Source organism: Buteo buteo, chromosome Z, assembly GCF_964188355.1.
Source record: "Buteo buteo chromosome Z, bButBut1.hap1.1, whole genome shotgun sequence".
Classification (NCBI taxonomy): domain Eukaryota; kingdom Metazoa; phylum Chordata; class Aves; order Accipitriformes; family Accipitridae; genus Buteo; species Buteo buteo.
Window position 1 is genome coordinate 29,317,084 of NC_134204.1, and position 20,225 is coordinate 29,337,308.

The 20,225-nt window shown below is 39.9% G+C and overlaps 1 protein-coding gene across 1 annotated transcript in view; it reads right to left on the reverse strand.

Moving 5' to 3' along the window:
- PGM5 (phosphoglucomutase 5) overlaps positions 1 to 20,225 on the reverse strand; it is a 78,259-nt gene that overhangs the window by 20,166 nt on the left and 37,868 nt on the right. The window contains exons 7-8 of the mRNA XM_075020008.1: positions 10,091 to 10,206; positions 902 to 1,037 (exon numbers count right to left, since the gene is read on the reverse strand). Of these exons, the coding sequence (XP_074876109.1) occupies positions 902 to 1,037; positions 10,091 to 10,206 (252 nt within the window). The remainder of the gene's footprint in view (positions 1 to 901; positions 1,038 to 10,090; positions 10,207 to 20,225) is intronic.

Below are 20,225 nucleotides of genomic sequence, written 5' to 3' on the forward strand. Positions count from 1 at the left end.
TACTCACAATTAGCAATTTACTGCTTCCTTCAAAAATCAGAGGTGGACACTGAAGTACTGATAGCAAATTAAACCAGCACACACATGCAAGTTCTGTGCAATCTGGCCATTATCTGTGTGAACCAGAGTTCCACTCTGGCCACCTGACTCTGAGTCAACAGAAATCATTTAGAAAATGCACTGTGTCTGAAGTAGCACAGAAAACGTCATCTATACACAGCTAGCTTTCCAAAATTAAGGACACGATCAGTGCAGTGCGCAACACCCAGGTGAAATGGAGAAAACTTTGCTACAAGTTTTGAGGAACAGCTGTGTGCAAAAGACCTTACAGATATGTGAACTCCTCTGGATTAAATCTATTCTGAGGGAAAGAGAGAGGCAGAAGCTAAGATATAAATGACAGTTAGAATACACGCTTTTGAGACCTTAGTAAAAATGAGTAAATGTTCAGATCTTTGGAGGAGTTCTCCTGAATTAAAAGTAGACATAGTCCCAGTTCTCACTAAAACACTGTCACACGGAAACAGATACAGAAACAAATGCAGGAGTAAATCTTGCTGGGATTTTGATTTTTTTTTCAACACCATGTAATGATCTACGCCTACAGATTCTACAAGTAATTCAAATATTTCTGCCATTCAATATCAGAAAATTCAATTACTCATATACTAAAAGTGACATATAGATGCTGCTCCTTCAGTAAGTAAATAACTTCTACTGCCAATTACTCATCAGAAAAAACCTGCCTACAGAACTGTGGCAATCTGTGGCAGGTTTTCATTCTGTGGACAGAGCAAATGCACACCTAAATGCAGCTGAGCACAGCTGAAGAAGCCATGGTTGTAGCAGAATTGTCCTACCAACTGCATAAGTTCCTGTGCCTTTTCCTCATTTTTCTCACCTGCAGTAGTAGTGCCGGCCAAATTTTGTCCAGTGATCCCTGACAATCTCCTCCACACTCTGCTTTCGAGCTGCTAGGATTGAAAGCCAAACTAGCACAGCCCAGAGTCCATCTTTCTCTCGAAGGTGATCAGACCCTAAAGAGACATACATAAAGCACATTATTTGGTATCACTGCAAGTCAGAAAAGAAGGTAAAGAGGCTGGGCAAATGTCTCATTTAACTTTGTATGTCACATAACAGTAATCAACAGTACTAACCTCAGCAACTCTGATATCTTCCAGACAGACAGCCAGAACTAATGTTTAAAATGTGATTTATTTATATATGACAAAGTCTGTACTCCTAAGGTTAAATAAAAAGACGTACAAGCATTTGAATAGAAATGGTAGTAGAAGGACAACATTTTTAGTCATGATTCCTGCTCACTGACATACAGGGTGTTTTCACACCTCTGGTACTGTTTCCCAGAACTGGGCTAGGTATGCACACCCCTGGCGATGAACCAGAATGTTCTGAGTTAAGTGAGTCAAGTTCAACAGCATCTCCTTATCTCTGCAGACGTTATTCTGTCAAGCTGCAGAGAAAAAATTTTCCCATTCCATGAAAAATGAAGATTTCCAGAATGTTCATGACCTCCCATCAGGATAAAAAACAAAAGTCCAAAAAAATGTTTCTGGGGGGAAAAAAAAACAACAAAAAAAAACCAAACAAAAAAAACCACAAAAACAAACCAGAGAATAGCACTTTTTCCCCCTTCCCTATTTCTCCATTTCTCTCAGTGGTAAAGATGTTTGGATGCTCAGATCTAAATCCCTTCCTAGATTTATATTTATGAAGGGAGAAATTGATCGAATAATGGAGACTAAGAACAATTTTGGAATACTCCACAGGATTTAGCACATACTCTCAGATATGGGAGGCACAACTTCAAGTCTATTATCCGAATTCAAAAGAGCACAGACTTGATCTTGCACTTCCCACATACAAAGCCAAAATGCCAACTTGGAGTAATAGGCTGGTCTGCAACAGATGTGTAACATACCTTAACCAGAAATATTTCCATGACGCTAAGCTCTGCATGTTAAAATTGGAATGTATCAATCAGCAAAAAGTTTCAATAAAATCAGTATTTCCTAACAAAAGACTGTTTCATAGGAAGGTTCTTAGTCATCTCAGCAAGTGCCCTCTCCTTTTGGATAATTCAGAAAAATCTTTTGTGGCCAGATTACCAAAAAATCACAAGGAAGCATGCATGAGAATTAACACAAAGTAAGATCTTAGACATCTGACACTCAGTAGATACTGATGACAATTACATAAGCTAATAGACTCAAGAAACTTGAAAAGACATCAAATATGTGGCCATTGGTCTGGCATAATAATACTAGATTTGGTTAAAGTTTGTTAGCTGCGATGGTTTTTTCTGTCTAGTCGCACATTATTGAAACCCTGAGTACAAAGCAAGTGCAGTAATTCACAAGTTTTGTTTCCTCCATGAATTAACTACTGATCAGGGAGGCAACCACTTGGACTATCTGTGCCCTTAGAAGATACTTAGCAAAATCCTCCAGAGAGAAATCTCGAAAGTCTTAAGTTGAATACCTGTTTTATGAAATATCCTCCTTCCTCCAACACAAAAATCGTTTGGCAGCAAGAGTGCTTTGTAGCGCTGTGGTTTTACATAACAGCCTACAAGGTCTACACAGTCATCTGTCAAAATGGCTGTGTTTTGCTACTGGTGGAGGATGTGGTTCCCATAATATAAATTGACGCACTGAAGCTGTTAATCCTGTGAAAAACTGTCAACAGAAAATTAAAGACATATAAGGAAAACAGCAAGATGTGCGGAGAGCCACTGCGATTCCTAGGGTTCAGTCCTGACGTCCATCTTCCAGTCACTGCTGCTGCCTTGAACTTGCAATCCATCTTCTTGGGGAAGACCAACAGCCACAGCAGCAGCTGCTAGTCATACAGATTTGCTAAGAGCCCGTCATTCTGGGCCTGCCAGCTCTGCCTCCCACTTAGTCTTCTTGTGTTATGTTCAACCCTGGGTGTGTAGACCTCCAACACCCTGAACCTAACATTAAGCAAGTTAACTACCAGAGAGTTAACTAAATGTAAATCACTGTTTCAGAACAATATCAGAGTTGTATAAGAATGATTACTGAAGACTTGTGAAGAGGAAAAATACTTATATGAAGAGTATGTTTGTGTCTATGAGTTAGGAAATGCATAAAACAAGGACATTGAATACTGTAGATGGATTTAAGAGCTGAGACAGATGGTAACGTTCCTTTGCATTTGCAAAGCAGCCGTCATGATAGTAAGAATACTTCCTTTCTGCCACTTCTTATCTGCCTTGATCTGTAATCCGTGAGCTCTCGGCCACAAGGGCAGTCTCCTACTACAATGGCCAGAGCTATAGGCTGGTCCTCGAGGAGCCGCTATAGGAAGGAAGAGCAACAGCCCACTCTGTTTCCTGCTCCAGAGTCCCGGGTGCCGTGAAAGCATGGAGTGCCAACTAATCAGAAGAAAAAGGGCAGGGTTATTTATGAGCTCTCACAGCTTTGCAAACAGCTTCAGATAAGAAAGGAAAAAGAATGTCCCTCCACAGGAAGTCAGCCCTTTGGACAATCGGGTCCTCACCTTGTCTGTTCCCTTGTTGCGATAACGTGCTAGATCAGCTGAAGGATGCTTTCCACAGAAACACCAGCAACATGGCCTACAGATAATAAAGTCAGCTTACTCGTAGGCAAAGGAGACGGCGTGGTCACGATCATTGTTACTGTAGCCAAGAGTCTGTTCCCAGATAATGGTGCAGGTTTCTGCCACCGCCACCAAAAGAGAGGCCTAAAATAGAGCTGTCACCTCCCACCAGCGTCCATCGTTCCTCTGGTAGCAGCAGGAGAAGCCATCAGGTCACCACAAGGGCTGGGGGCTCCCCAGGGACTGGGAGCACCGGGGCCTCCCCCAGGGTGGCAGGGCAGGGCCTGGCAGCCAGCCCCCCCTCAACCGCCCCAGCCAGGAGCCAGCAGGGCAGCCCCAGCCCCAGGGGAACTGGGCACCTCCATGGGGACGGGGATGGGCTGAAGCCAGGCTGGGATGTGGGGCCGTGGGTAGGCCTAGCTCGGGGGGCCCATGGCCGGGCAGGGCAGGGCTGTGGGGAGCTGGAGACCGGCCCTGCTGCACCGTCGCTGGGGCAGGGGCTGACGGCCCCGAGGGCTGACATGGGCAGGGTGGGGGACCCCCAGGGGGCTGGGTGAGGCCCTGGCAACAGCAAGCTCACCCCAGTGTGGCTGTTCTTGTCCTTCTTAACCTGCTTGCCTCTCCTTTCAGCCATTCATCCTTAGCACTGAAAAATCCAATTTCATCTAAGAAGTCATCTCTTTTGCTGATATTATCAGCAACCTAAATGGCTTAAGAGTCTCAACAGACACCAGCAAGAAGTGGAGACATGGTACTGAGCTAAACGCCTCAGCAATTTGTTCCAATGTAAACAATCATTTATTCTCCTGCTGTGTAACACTCTGCAGATTGCAGGCCAACAAATTGTATAGTGAAAGGCACAGCATTCATTCAGCAAAATGGTCTATATATCATGACATCTGTGCAACAGTCTGAACTGAACACCGAAGAAGAGAGGAGTTTTGATTTAACAAACCCTTCAAGTATGTTTCATTGAACCAAAATGGTGCAATGAAACATGGACAGAAGAATTTCTGGAAAGCTCTCTGTTGTGCTCTAAACCTTGTTCTGCCATGCCTTAAGCTCATAAATCTATATGAAGAGGGATGAGTGTATACACTTATCATTCTTCTGATCCATTCAGCAGCTTTGGCATGTGCTGTGTCTTTGTGTGTCCTTCAGGAGGGCATACAGATTGTTGCTTCTCTGGAAAGAGAAAGCATTGGAAGAAAGTAATCTAGAGGCAAAAGTCTGGATGGAAAAGTTGGAAACAAGCCAACTGTTCCAGAATCAAAAGTCACTGATTAAAAACGCTAGCCTGATGGGAGTACAAGTACAATAACCCTGTGTGCCCAAGAAGTGTCTCAGTATGTCACTCTTAATAGGAGGAAAACTGACAACTTGGGATTTCTCAGAACTTGTTTATTCCACCTATTTCACCAGCATATCTGTCAACTGGGTTACAATATGCACATATGTTGTTCCATTTACTGCCCTTCTTTCTTTTAGCAAACTAAAATTTATTACTGCAACTCTGTTAGTCAACTCTGTTTTTCACCTGCTGTGTCTCTCTCACTTATTCCTACTGCCCAGCTGACGTGGTAGAAACTCTAGGGAGGGAGCTCATTCTGCTGCCTCAGTTCAGCTCACACCATTCTTCTTCACTTTATAGATCCAGTATCTGCTGTTGTGGATCCACAGAGGCAGAGCTGCCCTGTGCAAAGTAAAAGGTGCCTTGCAACTATGTATTCCTGAGATTGCAATACTAATAGTCCTCCTGGCTTGCTGAGGGCTCTCAGCAATCTCAGAATAATTCTCAGCGATACTTTTAATTGAAACATCCAAGGCATTAATGAATTCCAGACTGTTTAAGGAGCTGAAGCAGAAAGAGTCAACAGAACAGAGGTATCAACAAATATTTTGCTGATTATACCATTATATTTAATTTGCCATTAGTAAGGGAAATTATAATAACTGCACCTACTTTGACAATTTATTTTTAAGTTAATTTGTAAGGTATTTATGCATATAACAGTAGCAAAAGTTATTTTTTATTACTGTAACAGTCAATTGCTATAGCCAGACTCAAAGTAAACAATCTGGGATAAACTCTTCAGAGCATGTTCCCATTCATAAAGAAATACTCCATTTAAACAGGCATAAACTGAAGTAAAGTCTTGAGAGGCGATAGCCTGAGAAAAGTAAGATCATGCAAAAATGTTCATACTATACTTTTTCCGGTAATGGAAATCTGTTGGACATGCAGGCTGTCTTTTACATGTCTAACTTATTCTGTATCTGAGATTTCCAATTCTGATAGAGACAGTGAGGCCTGAGAGTCACACGCATGAAGAAAATGTCATTGCTTTTCCCTAAATTAGTCATCTCTGCCTAGGATATTGCATCCTGTAAATGTGATTTTAAAACAAAAATCTGACTGAAGCGAGTATACATTTTGTTTGCACATGCTTTGAATCTTATGAATTTATCATCCAGCAATCTGAAACTTGACAATATTTTAGGCAAATGGAGATTTAGGGGCATTCTGATCTGTTCCTTCATTCAAGTTAATGAGATTATTTTAGATTTGTGTTGCTGTAACAGATACCACCAAACAGCTCTTTTAAGGCTTTCATTCATTTCAGCAGCAGCACATTTTTACATTCTCCACTAGTTCTTCTTCTACATAGTCTTGCAGGAGAAGGCGGCTGATGTTAATAGCATCTGGAAATTCAGAGATGAAGCATGCAAATTTATGAAAGATGTAGCGATTACTGAAGTGGCTTAAACTGCAGAAAGATAAATCAGCCACGCATCCCTCCTAATCCTGATTAATAGTTCGCTGATGAAATTTAGAAACTAATTGCTGCTGCTGACGCCCTTCTCTGAACTGTGTCCTGGGCATTAGTCATAGAACCAGAAAGCTACTAACCTCATCTGACAAGCTCCCCACACTGCTACAAAAATGGAATAAGTTTTTAAAGCACTGGTTGAGCTCCAAGATCAGCTGCCAGAAAACAAGTCTGGGAAACACAGTCCTATGGGATGTTTTCAAAATCTTTTGTCCTTTTATAGCAGAAAATTTGCTTTTATTTACTTGCCAGAGCAAAACCCCTTATGTTATAAAGCCAGGGCTCAGTATTATTCGGAAATTCCAGCTGGGGTGCACTACCTGGGTACATGTGCAATTGGTCTCCAGTGCTGTTCAGCTAGTTTGATGACAGAATGTGGATCTGTGAAACCCCTTTCTCTTGCACAGAACAGCAAGTTTCCCACTCTGATCAGCTCTATGGTACATTTCCTTAAATATTCCGTGCTGAAAGCTAAAGAGGTGCCAAGTTTCAGTTCCCTAAATAGATACAATTGAGGGAAAAGCTGTAAAATTGATTCAAATGCCCAATACTGGCAGAAACTTGTGAGGGTCATGCAGCTTAGGACATTACTAAAAGATTCGCAATAAGGTAAATATTTATTCCTAAAAACAGCTTGCATCGCTGAAGTATTGGTCATCTACAGACAAGACTGCATTTTACAAATAAACCTGCTGGCATACGAGATATTTTCAGACAGCTGCACTGAATTGAAAGATGATAAGGAAACTGAGGCAGGGAGAAAAACAAACTTTAGGCATCGCAGTCATTGCATAATTGCCCTGTAGGAACCGTCATGATTCATTTACACAACAACTACACATGCACTGAGGAATTTAAACCCAGTGCTCAAGTTGTTTGGATGCCCATGGGATTGAATCTTGAGGGTTCAGTTTAGCCTTTAGATGGCATTGACTTAAATGGGAGGTCAGGAGGCTTTCTGCACTGAAGTGTTGCAGGTACAACAAAGCTCTTCTGACCAGAATGTGCTGCGATGCATAGGTTAAATATTGCTGTAGAGCAGCTCTCCATGCCAGACAGGAGTATGTTGTTCAAGCACCTTTAGAATTCACAAGAGACAGAATTTATCAGGAATCTCAAGAAATAATGACAGGATAGGAGATCCAGATTAAGACAGGAACACAGAGAGTGCTAGGAATGCAGAGACTGGTCTGAGGTCAGGAGACAGGAGCTGCAAAATTGGAAGAGAGGCTATAGTACAAAATGCAATTGTTTTAGGCCCTACAGAAGGAAACAAGCAAAGGAAAAAAGTCAAGTGTAAAACAGAGAGAAGTTAGAGGAATTACTCTGCCTACCTAGAAGAACAAACTCCAGAGGCCCTTCCTTGACATCTATGAGACACCTGTTTCTCCTTCCCAAATTCAACAACCATCTGATACTCAAGGTAATAAAGTTAGGCCAACACAGATCACAATGCCCTGTGTTTCAGTAGATCAAGCCCTGAAACCACCTCTCTTGATTCCTATATAACTGATCTGCAGGGCTAAAGTCCACCAGTGCTTGGGGACTGCCTGCTCAGCAAGACCTGAACATGCCTTTTCAATGGGCCAGGGAAATCTGATGTTTGGCTTTTTTTATAACTGCACCATAAAATTTTAATGACAACTCTCCTCAAAGGAGACAAGGCTTCTACTAAGCAACCAAAGGTTCTTCCCTTCTCCCTGAGACAGAATGCATCTGCAAGAGTTGTACTCAGCATCACCAGATGAGGAGGGTCTAGGAGCCTTACTTCCGAAGCAGAAACAGGCCTGAGGAAGCGGTTTCTCATGGCATATGGCACATAGAGGCCACCCCTGTTGGCTTTACGTACCTCTACAGATAAAACTGCATGAACCAGAAGATGCTGCACTCTGCAGGCTACGGTACCCAGATGTACTTCAGTCTACGGGAATTTGCCATCAAACTCCTACAAGCTCCTTCCAGTCAATACCCACACTTCCCTTTCTTCAGCATGATGACGAAGGCAGGAGTTTTTTCCAAATTATTTGGGTGCTAATGAGGTCATGCTGATGTCTCAAGACCCAACCAAGTTTCATGGAAATATTTGGGTTTTGATGAGCAGGAGGAACTTCAATATTTAGAGGGAAGGGGTACAGAACTGGCCTGGTGAAAAAGCATCAAAAAGCAGTGAGAGTTGAAAACTCCCCAGTCTAGACCTCTCATGGGCAAATGGAGACACAGCCTAACAACACACCATAACAAATGGCAGTACATTCTGAAAGATACAAGATCTTCCTGCCCCACTCTCCAAGTTAAAACTCACTCAATGACCTTGCAGACCACCCTTTGAAAATATCTATTCAAAAGATACATTGAAGGCAATACAAATCTGTGCCAGTCACAGCAATTAAGCCAAGGCATCCAGGTTACTAATCGTGGGACATTGGTTCCCATTCACAACAGAAAGAAAATAAACATTCATTTAAATTCTCTTAATTCTTACAGATAGACACCCAAAGAAATGTAAAACATTTTTGTTTCTTCCATCATAGTCCATTCAGGTACTTAGAGAGTTAATGACAGGCTAACACATAAAGTGGTATGTCTATGGCTTAAAAGTATCCTCATTTTTTAAAAAGCAGCATATTGCTCTAATTGACTTTAACCAACAAACTTAATACTCGACTTAACTCAATCAAAGCAAAATGAAATTTGTAACCAAGTTATACTGCATGATAAATTATTTTCTATGAAAAGCTGTAGCCAATTAATTATACACCAAAATAAAGAACTCCATGGAACTCACAACAAAATATAGAATAAATTATTAGCCAGGCAAATGGTTAAGTTATTCTGATATGTGCTCATTCAAAAATAGTTTTAACATAAATCTACTAATAAATAAAAAGAAGAAAGAATTTCTGTGCCACAGTCCAGGAAAGAATCACTGTGAAATTTATTCAGTTTCTCTCATAAACCAAAACCACGTTTGTGCAGATTTACAGACTACATATTTTAATTGTTTGCTCTAATGCTTCCTGTCAGTACTGAATTCATGAGGGCTCACATTTGCCTTTCATTCTGCATTCTATTGTGTGACTGGTTCTTGGGACAGATAAGGGAGAAATACTTAGGGAAAACACAGACGCCAACGTGTAACTGAGTTTCTTCTAATGATTATTCTATCTGAGTTTTGGTGATTGTGATGTTCCAAAAAGGGACACCTGCAACAGGTTTGATTAGATATACCATTACGGATACCAAACCTCACACTTTGTACACCGAATCACATTAGGAAAAAACATGTGGTTTTTCCATACAGGCAAAATCCCTCCAAATGCTGTTGCAGTTTGTGAAAAGAGTATTACAGTAGAACCAGTGAGAACTTTCTGCACTATGTTGAAGTCAGAAGAGAGTGCCAGGCACCTCCAAAAACTGTCTGGGAAGTGCTAAGATTGCCTATGGCTTGTGAATGTCCATATTCCACGTTTTTCAGACCTCAGGGTACTGGACACCAGAGTTGCAAGAAGACCCTCAAAGTGTGAATAACTGACAGTTCTCTGTTCCAGCATGTTAATTTGCTGATGCTTTTGGCTTTGACTTGAGGCACCCAAGAAAATTAATAGTTGTCATTATAAGTCTGTGGAAACTTTTGATTACGTATTACTTACCAGTGCCAAAGCTTTCCTCCCCACAAAGTGAGCAACGTCCAGAGTCCATGAGATTGGAAAAATATCTCCATCCTGTTGGTGTCTCATACACAGGAATCTTCATTACTTTTGCCACTCTGGAAAAGACACAATAAAACATCACACAATTAATACATTGCTTTTTTTTACATATGGCCTGGGCTGTAAGTAAAACAAAAAGAACAGAACAGATCAACAACACCATTCAAAACCAATCCTCTGATTGTCTCTGAACCTGACTTCACAGGTATGTTTATACACCAACAGTATTATTTTGGAAAATGTAGGCCCTCAGCTCAATAGCCTTTACCAGTATCTTTCTGAACAAGAAACAGCCATATCCAGAGATACACACTTTTGTTATACTAATATTTTAATGAAAGTTAAATCATCATGTTGAAGTATCTTCCTCTACAAAACACAGGTGGCCATCACTGATATGCTTGAAAGACACTTTTACTTTTGCTCATGTGTTCAAAGCCAACACAATATAGAAATGTTTCCATGATGCAGCACCTCCTCTAAAAAAGCTTTCCTAGTCTCAGCCTGAGTCTGAACTTACTTTCCCTGTCTCCTCTGATGCACCTACAGGAAATAGTCCCACTAGCTGGCTGACCGGCCAGTATTTTCAAAAATGAAAATAAACCACCATATAAACTGGATGTTCTTTCCCCTTCCCAGGTTGTTAACTGGTAATTATTCCTGTTATGAACTACAATGAAAAAATCCTTTCTTGGACTAAAAAACAAGAAGGAAGAAAAAAACCAAATCCTCTAAGGAACCCACTACCAAGCTGGGATTTATGCAGAATGAATACTACCATTCTTCTTGGTTTTAATTATATTTGCTTGTTTTCATTGTGTGCCTAGGATTTTCAGAGCCAACTGTTTTTTAATATGAAAAATAAGTCTTGAGATATAGTTAAGCAATCTGACTGACTACGAAGGACCTTACAATCTCCCCGGGACTGCTACAGCAATAACACCTAACAAATATTTCGTTAATTCCACCCCCACAGAAGAATACTTGACATGAGATGATTTACGTAATTTTAACTGCAGTCAAGCCCAGGCAAAGCAGATCAATCAAAGCAGGATTCAATGCGCTTAACACAATCCACCTAGAAGTTACGTGTCAAAGCAAAAGCAGACATCTCTCTGACCAACACAGAGACATCTGTTTTCAGACGCTCCATCACTGTGTCCTAAAGGAGACATGTAAGGTAGATAGGATGAACTGTCCAAATGTGCAAATACTGACCCTTTCAAAACGTGGTACATAAATGTACCTAAATGACAGTTCAGCCCTTAAGTATTCTTGCTGAAATCTTTAAATTGTTAATCAGCACTGGTTATTAAGTCTCCAAATCCACTTTTTTTTTTTTTTAATGTAATAAATATCCATTGCTATCTAAGTCTCCTCCTATTCAGCCTAGGTGTTCGTTTTTGTACTTTTACCTAAAAAGAGTGAGGTTTTTAATTGAGATAGAGTAAGAATTGCTGATACTTATTTGAAAAGAGCTAAAGAGGTACCTGGGAAAAAAGTATGATCAAAATATTTAATCCTAAACTCAGTTTTCATGTCTCTAGTTTAGAGGCAGAGGCAAGTGTATACTTCCTTGTATTTATACAGCACTAGCTATATTATTGGCCCTTAGAAATGCTGCTGTGTAATGGAGGTTATACAGTGCAGAGCTGAACAGGTTTCTGGCTGGCTCTGCAAAAAATCAAGAACATAATAGGATTTAATCTCTGTGTGACAATAACTGCAGACTGGGAACAGGACCGTACTGCCAAAAACCAGAAAACAATCAACCAGAAAACAATGGCTAACATGCTAGAAGAGCAAAACCAATTCTCTTGAGGTTGCCTAACAAAACAGCAGGAATATTTCTGCTTGCAGAAATGTCCTCATATCCTGGTATGGGTTTTTGGAGAATGAAATCCGTCCCCTTTCACTTTTCTGTATTCCTCCACTCTGGGGACAAGCAGCCTTGGATGGACCCATCTTGACCATCACCAAAGGCTTCCAGGGGCTGTAATGGTTTTCAAAGATTTCTATGCACTAGGCTAGTACTGGAAATACAGGTGCTGATTCTGTCGGCAATGGGCTTACTTTAAACTAAGCCTTTCAAACAAACAAACAAAACACAATATACATATAAACATATACATACAAAGTTTATAGTGAAATATGACAGATGGTTCCTTGCAGTATTTTCTTGTTCTTGATTCTTAAGACTTTAACAGAACAAATAAGTAGAAGCATACTGAAAATTAAGCATACTCTTTTTCTATTGCCATTTTACTGAACTAAAGAATCGTCACTGGAAATCTCAATAAATGCAGAATGTGCCTTTATACAACCTATAGACATTCAACGTGAATGTTTGCCCCAGGAAACATGAGAGGGGTTCCCACAGGAAGATGCAAAAAATTCTCGAAGTTTCAAACTCAGAGAATTAATGTGCTGCATCAGATCAAACAAATAACACCACAACTACAGGAAAATACCCTCAGAGGAAGGAAACTAATATTCTGTAACTGGGAAATTACTAGATCTTCAAAGCCAGGGAAAACAGAGATTAAACATGGGAAGGGATTTTTAATGCTCCTACATTTACGTCTTTCTAAACAAGAAATATTACTGGTATGACTTCAGTGCAGAGAAAGTTAAAAAAAAAAAAAAAGGCATCTTCATTTACCAAAACTTTTTTTTCACTTTATATTCACCAGACTGCTTTCTTGCAGACAAAATGACAAAATCAGAATTTTTAGTCACTGCTACACCAAGTAGCCAGATTTTTTTATTTTTTTTTTTAAAGTGCCAGCTCAGACAAAAGGGGAGCATCACTTTTAGACCAGAATTCGGAAATTAGTTTCTATGTACCACTAAGGATTCCAAGCATTACTTAGTGCAGCATATGACTTCATGACAAGCTTGAAAGATACTAAGGAAATATTTTATTCTGCTAAGCAAATAAATGCTTAGGATGAGGGTTTCTGGAACTTTGAATTCTGCACAAACAACTGCTGGTGAGTCATGGTAAGGGTTTTTATCTGTAACAAATCACAGATCCATTAATTACAATCTATGATGTTTTTAGCAATGTACCTTTACAGAACAGTTCAAACAAGTCTCTCTATATATAGCTTTTTAAGTGTCGTGGTTTAACCCCAGCCAGCAACTAAGCACCACGCAGCCGCTCACTCACTCCCCCCCCATCCAGTGGGATGGGGGAGAAAATCAGGAAAAGAAGTAAAACTCCTGGGTTGAGATAAGAACGGTTTAATAGAACAGAAAAGAAGAAACTAATAATGATAATGATAACACTAATAAAATGACAACAGTAAGTAATAAAAGGATTGAAATGTACAAATGATGCACAGGGCAATTGCTCACCACCCGCTGACCGACACCCAGCCAGTCCCCGAGCGGCCAAAATCACTGCCCCCCCCCCCCCCTTTCCAGTTCCTAAACTAGATGGGACGTCACATGGTATGGAATACACCGTTGGCCAGTTTGGGTCAGGTGCCCTGGCTGGGCATGAGAAGCTGAAAAATCCCCGACCATAGTCTAAACACTACTGAGCAACAACTGAAAACATCAGTGTTATCAACATTCTTCACATACTGAACTCAAAACATAGCACTGTACCAGCTACTAGGAAGACAGTTAACTCCATCCCGGCTGAAACCAGGACATTAAGTTTCTCTTCCTTCTGTACATTTACACTGGAGTGCCTAAATTTGGGGAGTTAGAAATGGAAAGTCAAGTGGTTACCATAAAGATTTTGTTGTCTATATGAGATCTCTTGGTCAGACAGGATACTACTTCTCTCAGAAAGTGAATTTTGGAACTGGTGTTGCAAAGGGTTTCTATCTTACAGAGGTCTCACTCATCAGAGGAAATTTTGTATGTCCTTATATATATGTATAATGCATCATCATCAGGACACTGATGCAGTAGTGCTCCTGTAAGGGCAATACCTCAGTCTCTGAGTGAAGGTGTTAGCTGTCAAAAGGCCTGACTTGACAGATGGAATATACTTCCAGAGCAATTCAAAATAAAAGCTGGAAAAAAATATGCCATATGAATAGGTTCGTTTTCCTAGTCTATTTCAAGTAAAGGCATTCTATTTATGTCTAACCACACAGTTGATATATACCTGTGTTTATACATTCCATGAATATGAACTATGTAGAAGGAATACAACAAACTGTGGATATTCTGGTCCTCGTCACCTCAGACATTTAATGGGACTGACTTCAAACAGTATTCTTGCTTGCCTTCTTTCAGTGTAACTGCTCACTAAATCAATGAGATTACACAACAAAGTTTCTTCTGTCTGTGTGTAGCACTAATTAGCTCTTGCTAGACTGGGAAATGGGGTATTTACACTTGGACCTAAACTGAAGGGCAATCACCTTAGTTATTCTGCCCATATCAGAGCTAAGGGTATTTATGTTCCCAGTATGCTGAAAAACTAATTAAGGAGGAAAAAGAAATCAGAGTGGACTACACTTTTTGCAATTACAAACATTATTTACAATGATATTTTTTTAATTTAAAAAAAACAGGAGCAGCTGTTTTTAAATGGTGAGATAATAGTGAGTTAAAATAAGACTATAAATTATTGCAAGGTTATATATTTAAATTCACCCTCCTACTGTACAACTTCACTCTCATTTTTATCAAAAAGAGCTAGTCCCACACTACCTATACTGACTGCCCACTTTTTACTAAAACATAAGGAGAACAAACACAACACAACCATGAGAAGCACTCTGAGTTACTTCATCACTAGAAAACTCTACAATAAGTCTCACCAAAGCAAGAGCTGGCCAGTTCATAATAAAGGTAATAATGAACATAGTAATAATCTTCATAATGAAGATCAGGTTTTATGAAAATTTCCTGTCAGGAAAAAAAAATTAACAGCTAATTCTAAAATTTCTCCTGAAAGCCTTAAAAGACTGATGTAGAAAACTTACCTGTTCTGCACCAGGCAACTGGGCTACTTATTGTACAGCTGCACATCTGAATATCATACATCTTCTTCCTTATGTCACTTAACTAGGAAAACAGAGGGTACAGGAATCTTGACAGCCCAAATTATTTTCCTCGGAATTACAGTAAAAATATTATCCTGCTTAAACTGTGTAAAAAGACAACTTTCCATTGAAGAAAAAAATGTTCTTTTCTTTAAAAGGATTAAAAGAATATCCTTGTGATACCTTTCTTTCAGTTTTCAGTGGAGACAACAGACTATTTTCCACAGATAGGCTAATAAAGCAAAGTGGTCCTTGAGGGTATCTCCCAGTCACTGTGGTTTTGCACTAGCAAAACACCACTGACTTCAGGAGAATTACCCTGACTTATATTAATGAAAGTCAGAGGGAAGTTTGCTCCAACCTATTCTCTACAATACCACAAAATGTCCTGATAAATACATATCATTCGGACACAACAAATGGCCTGCGGCAAGCTGACTTTCTTGTCCCCAGTGAAATTTTTATAACTTCTGAGAACAGATGAGTCAATCAAACAAAATTATCCTGCCAAAGTTGTGACGCCTGTTCACCACAAAGATAAAGGTCACAACACTGGGGGAAGGGCTTTCTTTGACAGGTCTTGTGAGCTGTTGTAAGCGACTGGCTAGAGTTTTGCATTGTAGGTGAAATGCTGGCTAGGGTAAACTGCAGCATCGCATTCATTCTGGAGCCTTACCTTGGAGGAAGAAAGAGGTACTAATGAAAGAATCACTAAAGAAACGGCTATTACATGTCCTTGTCTCTCTTGTCTTCCACCACCTGTAGGTATCAGCTGCACGTGGGAAAGATGCTCACAGACACCTGGGTGAGCAGGCTTCAAAACACAGAGTGGTGTTCCATGGACACATTTTTTTTCAATTCTACTCCTCTCTGTGGAGTCAGTGCTGAGGTAGACACAGTGCTGTAATTCAGAGAGCAGCAAGCCTGATTCTGCAGAAGGGTAAGCACTCTTAGGCCCTAACAAACAGGAACTGAAGGAATTTGTGCGACAGACATGTGGGCCACTAAAGGATAGTGGTGTGGTAGCAGCATTTCGCAAGAGATCAAATCTCTGTAACGGTTTCTTTCGGACTTACGGCTGTAGAAGAAAAAGGTTTCACACTGGATCTTCTAAATCTCTACTTAGCCACTAAAGTACACTGTGTTATCTAATCTCCAGCTGATAAAAACCTCATTTGATTTAATGCCTGAAGCATATTCTGTTTTAAAGACAAGACTATGGTTTGACTGCAACTAAGAAAGTCAGTTTTCCCTCCCACTTTTGTAGTCTTCCTTGACACAAAGAATGAAAAATATCTCAAGTAAGGCTCTGCATCTGATTTATCAAGAAAATAATTTCTCTAGCTGAAAAGAATAGTCTTCACACAGTCTAACCTTGGCATACTAATGTGTTTTATTTGATATTTTACTGCCTGAGATGCTTCAAAATTTTTGTAAGACTCTGGACACTTCTGAGATCAAAACAACTGACTTATGTTTCCCTGCATCAATTTTTCCATCCTTTTATTAGAGATCCTGCTTTTGCTATTCTCTAACCATATAGTACAGTCTTTGCCTTGATGGACTTACTTGCAACAAGACCCAAAATTTCATGGGTTCATTCTTTTGTAGTAGTAAGATGACATCCAGGATTGAACTCTTATCATGCTGCCACAGTTTCTTTTCCATCCAATCATTTGCATTAGTTATCTCATTCCCTCTCCAACATTCACATTTCTTTGGCAAAGAATTTTTTTTTAAAACTTAATTGAAAGTTTAGACACAATATTCATTGCCTTTTTAGTCACTGACTCGATATCCCATTCTCACTGCATGATATTTCCAATTGTTCCTTTTGTGGTCTCTTCTTGTTGATGCTGAAGAGCTCTTTGCTACTTCATTTCTCAACTTTGGAAGTCTAATTCAGCTCACCTTTGGTCAGTTCCCTCTTCATTCTTATTATTTCTCAAGACGCAGGAGCCACGAACTAAGTGGGTTTAATTTTTTTCTTCAGTCTCATCTGTTAAGTCTCTCCTCTTTTTAACTATGCAACTCCAATAACCTGCGAGAAATTCACAGCAGTAGCAATGACAGCACCATCATTGGCACCAACTATAATGTGAAATGGATGTTCTGCTTCTGGATGTTTTCACTCTGTCTGCACCGCCTTCCCTTAAAAGGCTTCAACTTCATATTGTGCAAGGAGCAGAACTAAAACAACGGTCACCTCCCTTATACGGTCAAGTATTACAGTGTTACTCCTTCCCAGTCTTTAATTTATTAAACAAAAAAGCGGTGGAATGCTAAGCCCTTACACAACACAGATAACCAGGACCTATCACTAAGATAAGATGTAAACTGCCATGGCTGGCAGAGAGGCTATCAGGAGCACAAGGCAGAAAAAAAAATAGTAGACAACAAGTTCCTTTTCTTTCTGCTTTCTAGTATGCTACATCTCACAGAGAAAGATCATAGTAACAGAAATCAATTAAAAAAAGGCATGCGAGGACAATTCAGCTACAAAGGATCTAAAAACGTTTGGCTCTTGGTTTTGCTTCCTCCACACCCCTGCAAAGTTATAACTCTAAAATGCTTCTGCAAGTGGTCTAAAGGTACACTGAATCAAGGTCTGGTGTTCAGGGGTAGGTTCTGTCTTGAAAACTGGTAACTTCAGGTGGATTATTTTGGCGGACATTAGTTTTGAGAATGGTTATGGATTGCTAATAATTGCAGAAATCATCTCCTTGTTAAATTCCATTCAGGACAATTTGAATTCCCTTTCTATCAATGGAGCCTCCTGGCACTCATGCAACTTAACTGTGGTGCCAACTAACTGTTCCAATATTCTCTCCTGCCTCTCAGCCTCACATTGGCCTTTCCCAATGTTTGAAATCTTTCAACAGCAAAAACTAAAAATTATCCCAGCAGAAAGGCAAAGTCCTACAAACACAACCTACCTTGCTCATGCCTTGTAACACACAGCCACCATACATACTAAAAACTTATTTGAGCTACATGGAAGACATTCACATTCAGCACAATCACCACTATACTCCAAGGACATGAACTACTGTGTGGAAGGTCAGCCCCTTGGCTTTAAATTCCTAAACCAAACAAATTTAAAACTTAGTATCTCCCTTCAGGCTCTTCAAGTTCATTGGACTTCTTCTGTCTCCTGTAGAAGCAGACTTGAAAAGGCTTGCAGCATCACAAGGATAATTAAAACTCTCATCAGGGAACTCAGGCTCCCAAACATAAACACAGTGGGGCCCTGCAGTTACTTACACTCCTTGTTGCCACCTATGGGCCATGGTGTGAACACACAGCTTAATGTTTCATACCATCAAGTTTTCCTGCACACAGACTCTGCAATATCTCAGTTAGATGTTACAAGCACCTTGTGCAACATAGCAAAAAGACAGCACTTTTTAAAGTACTTGAGGCACTTTAGAAAATAATGGTAAACTAATTTGTGTCCCAATCCCAACAGGCAACTTTCTGATTCAATCCCAGGGGCAAAAGTCAATTCATGTGCCTAATTTCATAGCCAGCTACAGAGCCAGGGGAGCACTGCAAAACTGAAATGCATTTGTAAGTAAAGCAACAGCTGCAGCACAGCTCTGCTTCAAATCTCTGAGAAAGGGCTGCAGAATGCCTCTGCCTCTTCCCTACTCTTCAGGGAGTAAGTCGTGAAAGCAAAAATAGCCAGCATGGCTCCTTGCTGAGTCTGCCTTTCCTTTCAAAACTAATGTGTTAATCCCATCCACTGTGGGCAGGAGGTGCAAATATACCTTTTATGGACATTGTACTGCCTAGTCTCCCTAAACTGCTATGGAGTGAACTGCCACTGGTGCAGGATTCACTGGTGAACAGGGACAGTAAATGCACCTTTTAGAAATACATGAAGCAGATGGCATACAAAGCTGGAATTTTTCACCCTGTATTTGCGGTGCTGCAAGTAGGTTATTGTCACAGCGATCAAGATATGAAATTACTGCCAATGTTAAAACTATCAATAGCATGCAAGTTAGACACGTTACCACAATGAGACTGTTACTATCCCCAGTTTGTGGGCACTATGAGGCATTAAAGAACCTCTTTCTGAGAAGTTAAATTACTTTTAAGAAGTTGCACTGGAGGAGACCTCATACACAGGCTTAGGTTTTAAGGCCTTAAGTACAGCTTTGGCTTATAAATTCCTCTCTGAAGTCTGGATGATAACAGAATCGTAGCAATGAGATTCCATGGGATAAAAATCTTCTCTGAAGAGCTAAGTACTTAATTCAATTTAATTGAAGTTTGTGCATACAGATACTAAGAACTTTCCTTCTTTTCAAGGAAATACAGCATCAAAGAAATCCCACCATGAAAAACTGGACTTTATCAGAAGCCTCTCCTTCAGACAGGAAACTGGCCAATGAGCCTATGACATCTGTTTCTGCTCAGCCAGACTATCAGGGTATGGACAGTGCTGTCAGCATGAAAGCACTGTAGCTCAGAGTACAAAACACACAATTCTTTGCAGTCTTCAGAAAAAAAAAAAAATCCTTTCTGTCATGTTTTAAAAAAATCTCAGCACTTTGACAGATTTTAGCATGGAGCAGATGTTCAGAAAATAATCAGAAAGGGACGCAACTGCTAGATGCTAGACTTCTGCACACTCATAATAAAATTAAATTGAATAAATACTGACTCAGTGGTGTTTGCTATGAGTAGAGCTACTAAGAACACTTTCTTGAAATTGCTGTTAACATTGGAATTCACCTGTAATAAAAACATTAGTAGGACAAGAGAAAAAAAATTGCTCCTGACTTTTTTTAAAAGAAAAATTAATTATAATGAGAAATGTTTAATTCCAGAAGAAGTATTTGTGCTCTTATTACAGGCAGTGGAACCAGGTCTTATGTGAATTCACATTAAACTGCTAGAAACAATTCTCAATTACTTTTTACTAGGAATTAGTTGAGTGTAAAATTCTGTTTCCAAACCATTAACAATTTTACCCTTTTGAACTCCTCACATGGTCAAGACTTTTCTTTCTCTCCCATTGAATGACAGAAGTCAGAATGAATCCACTGTGTTTA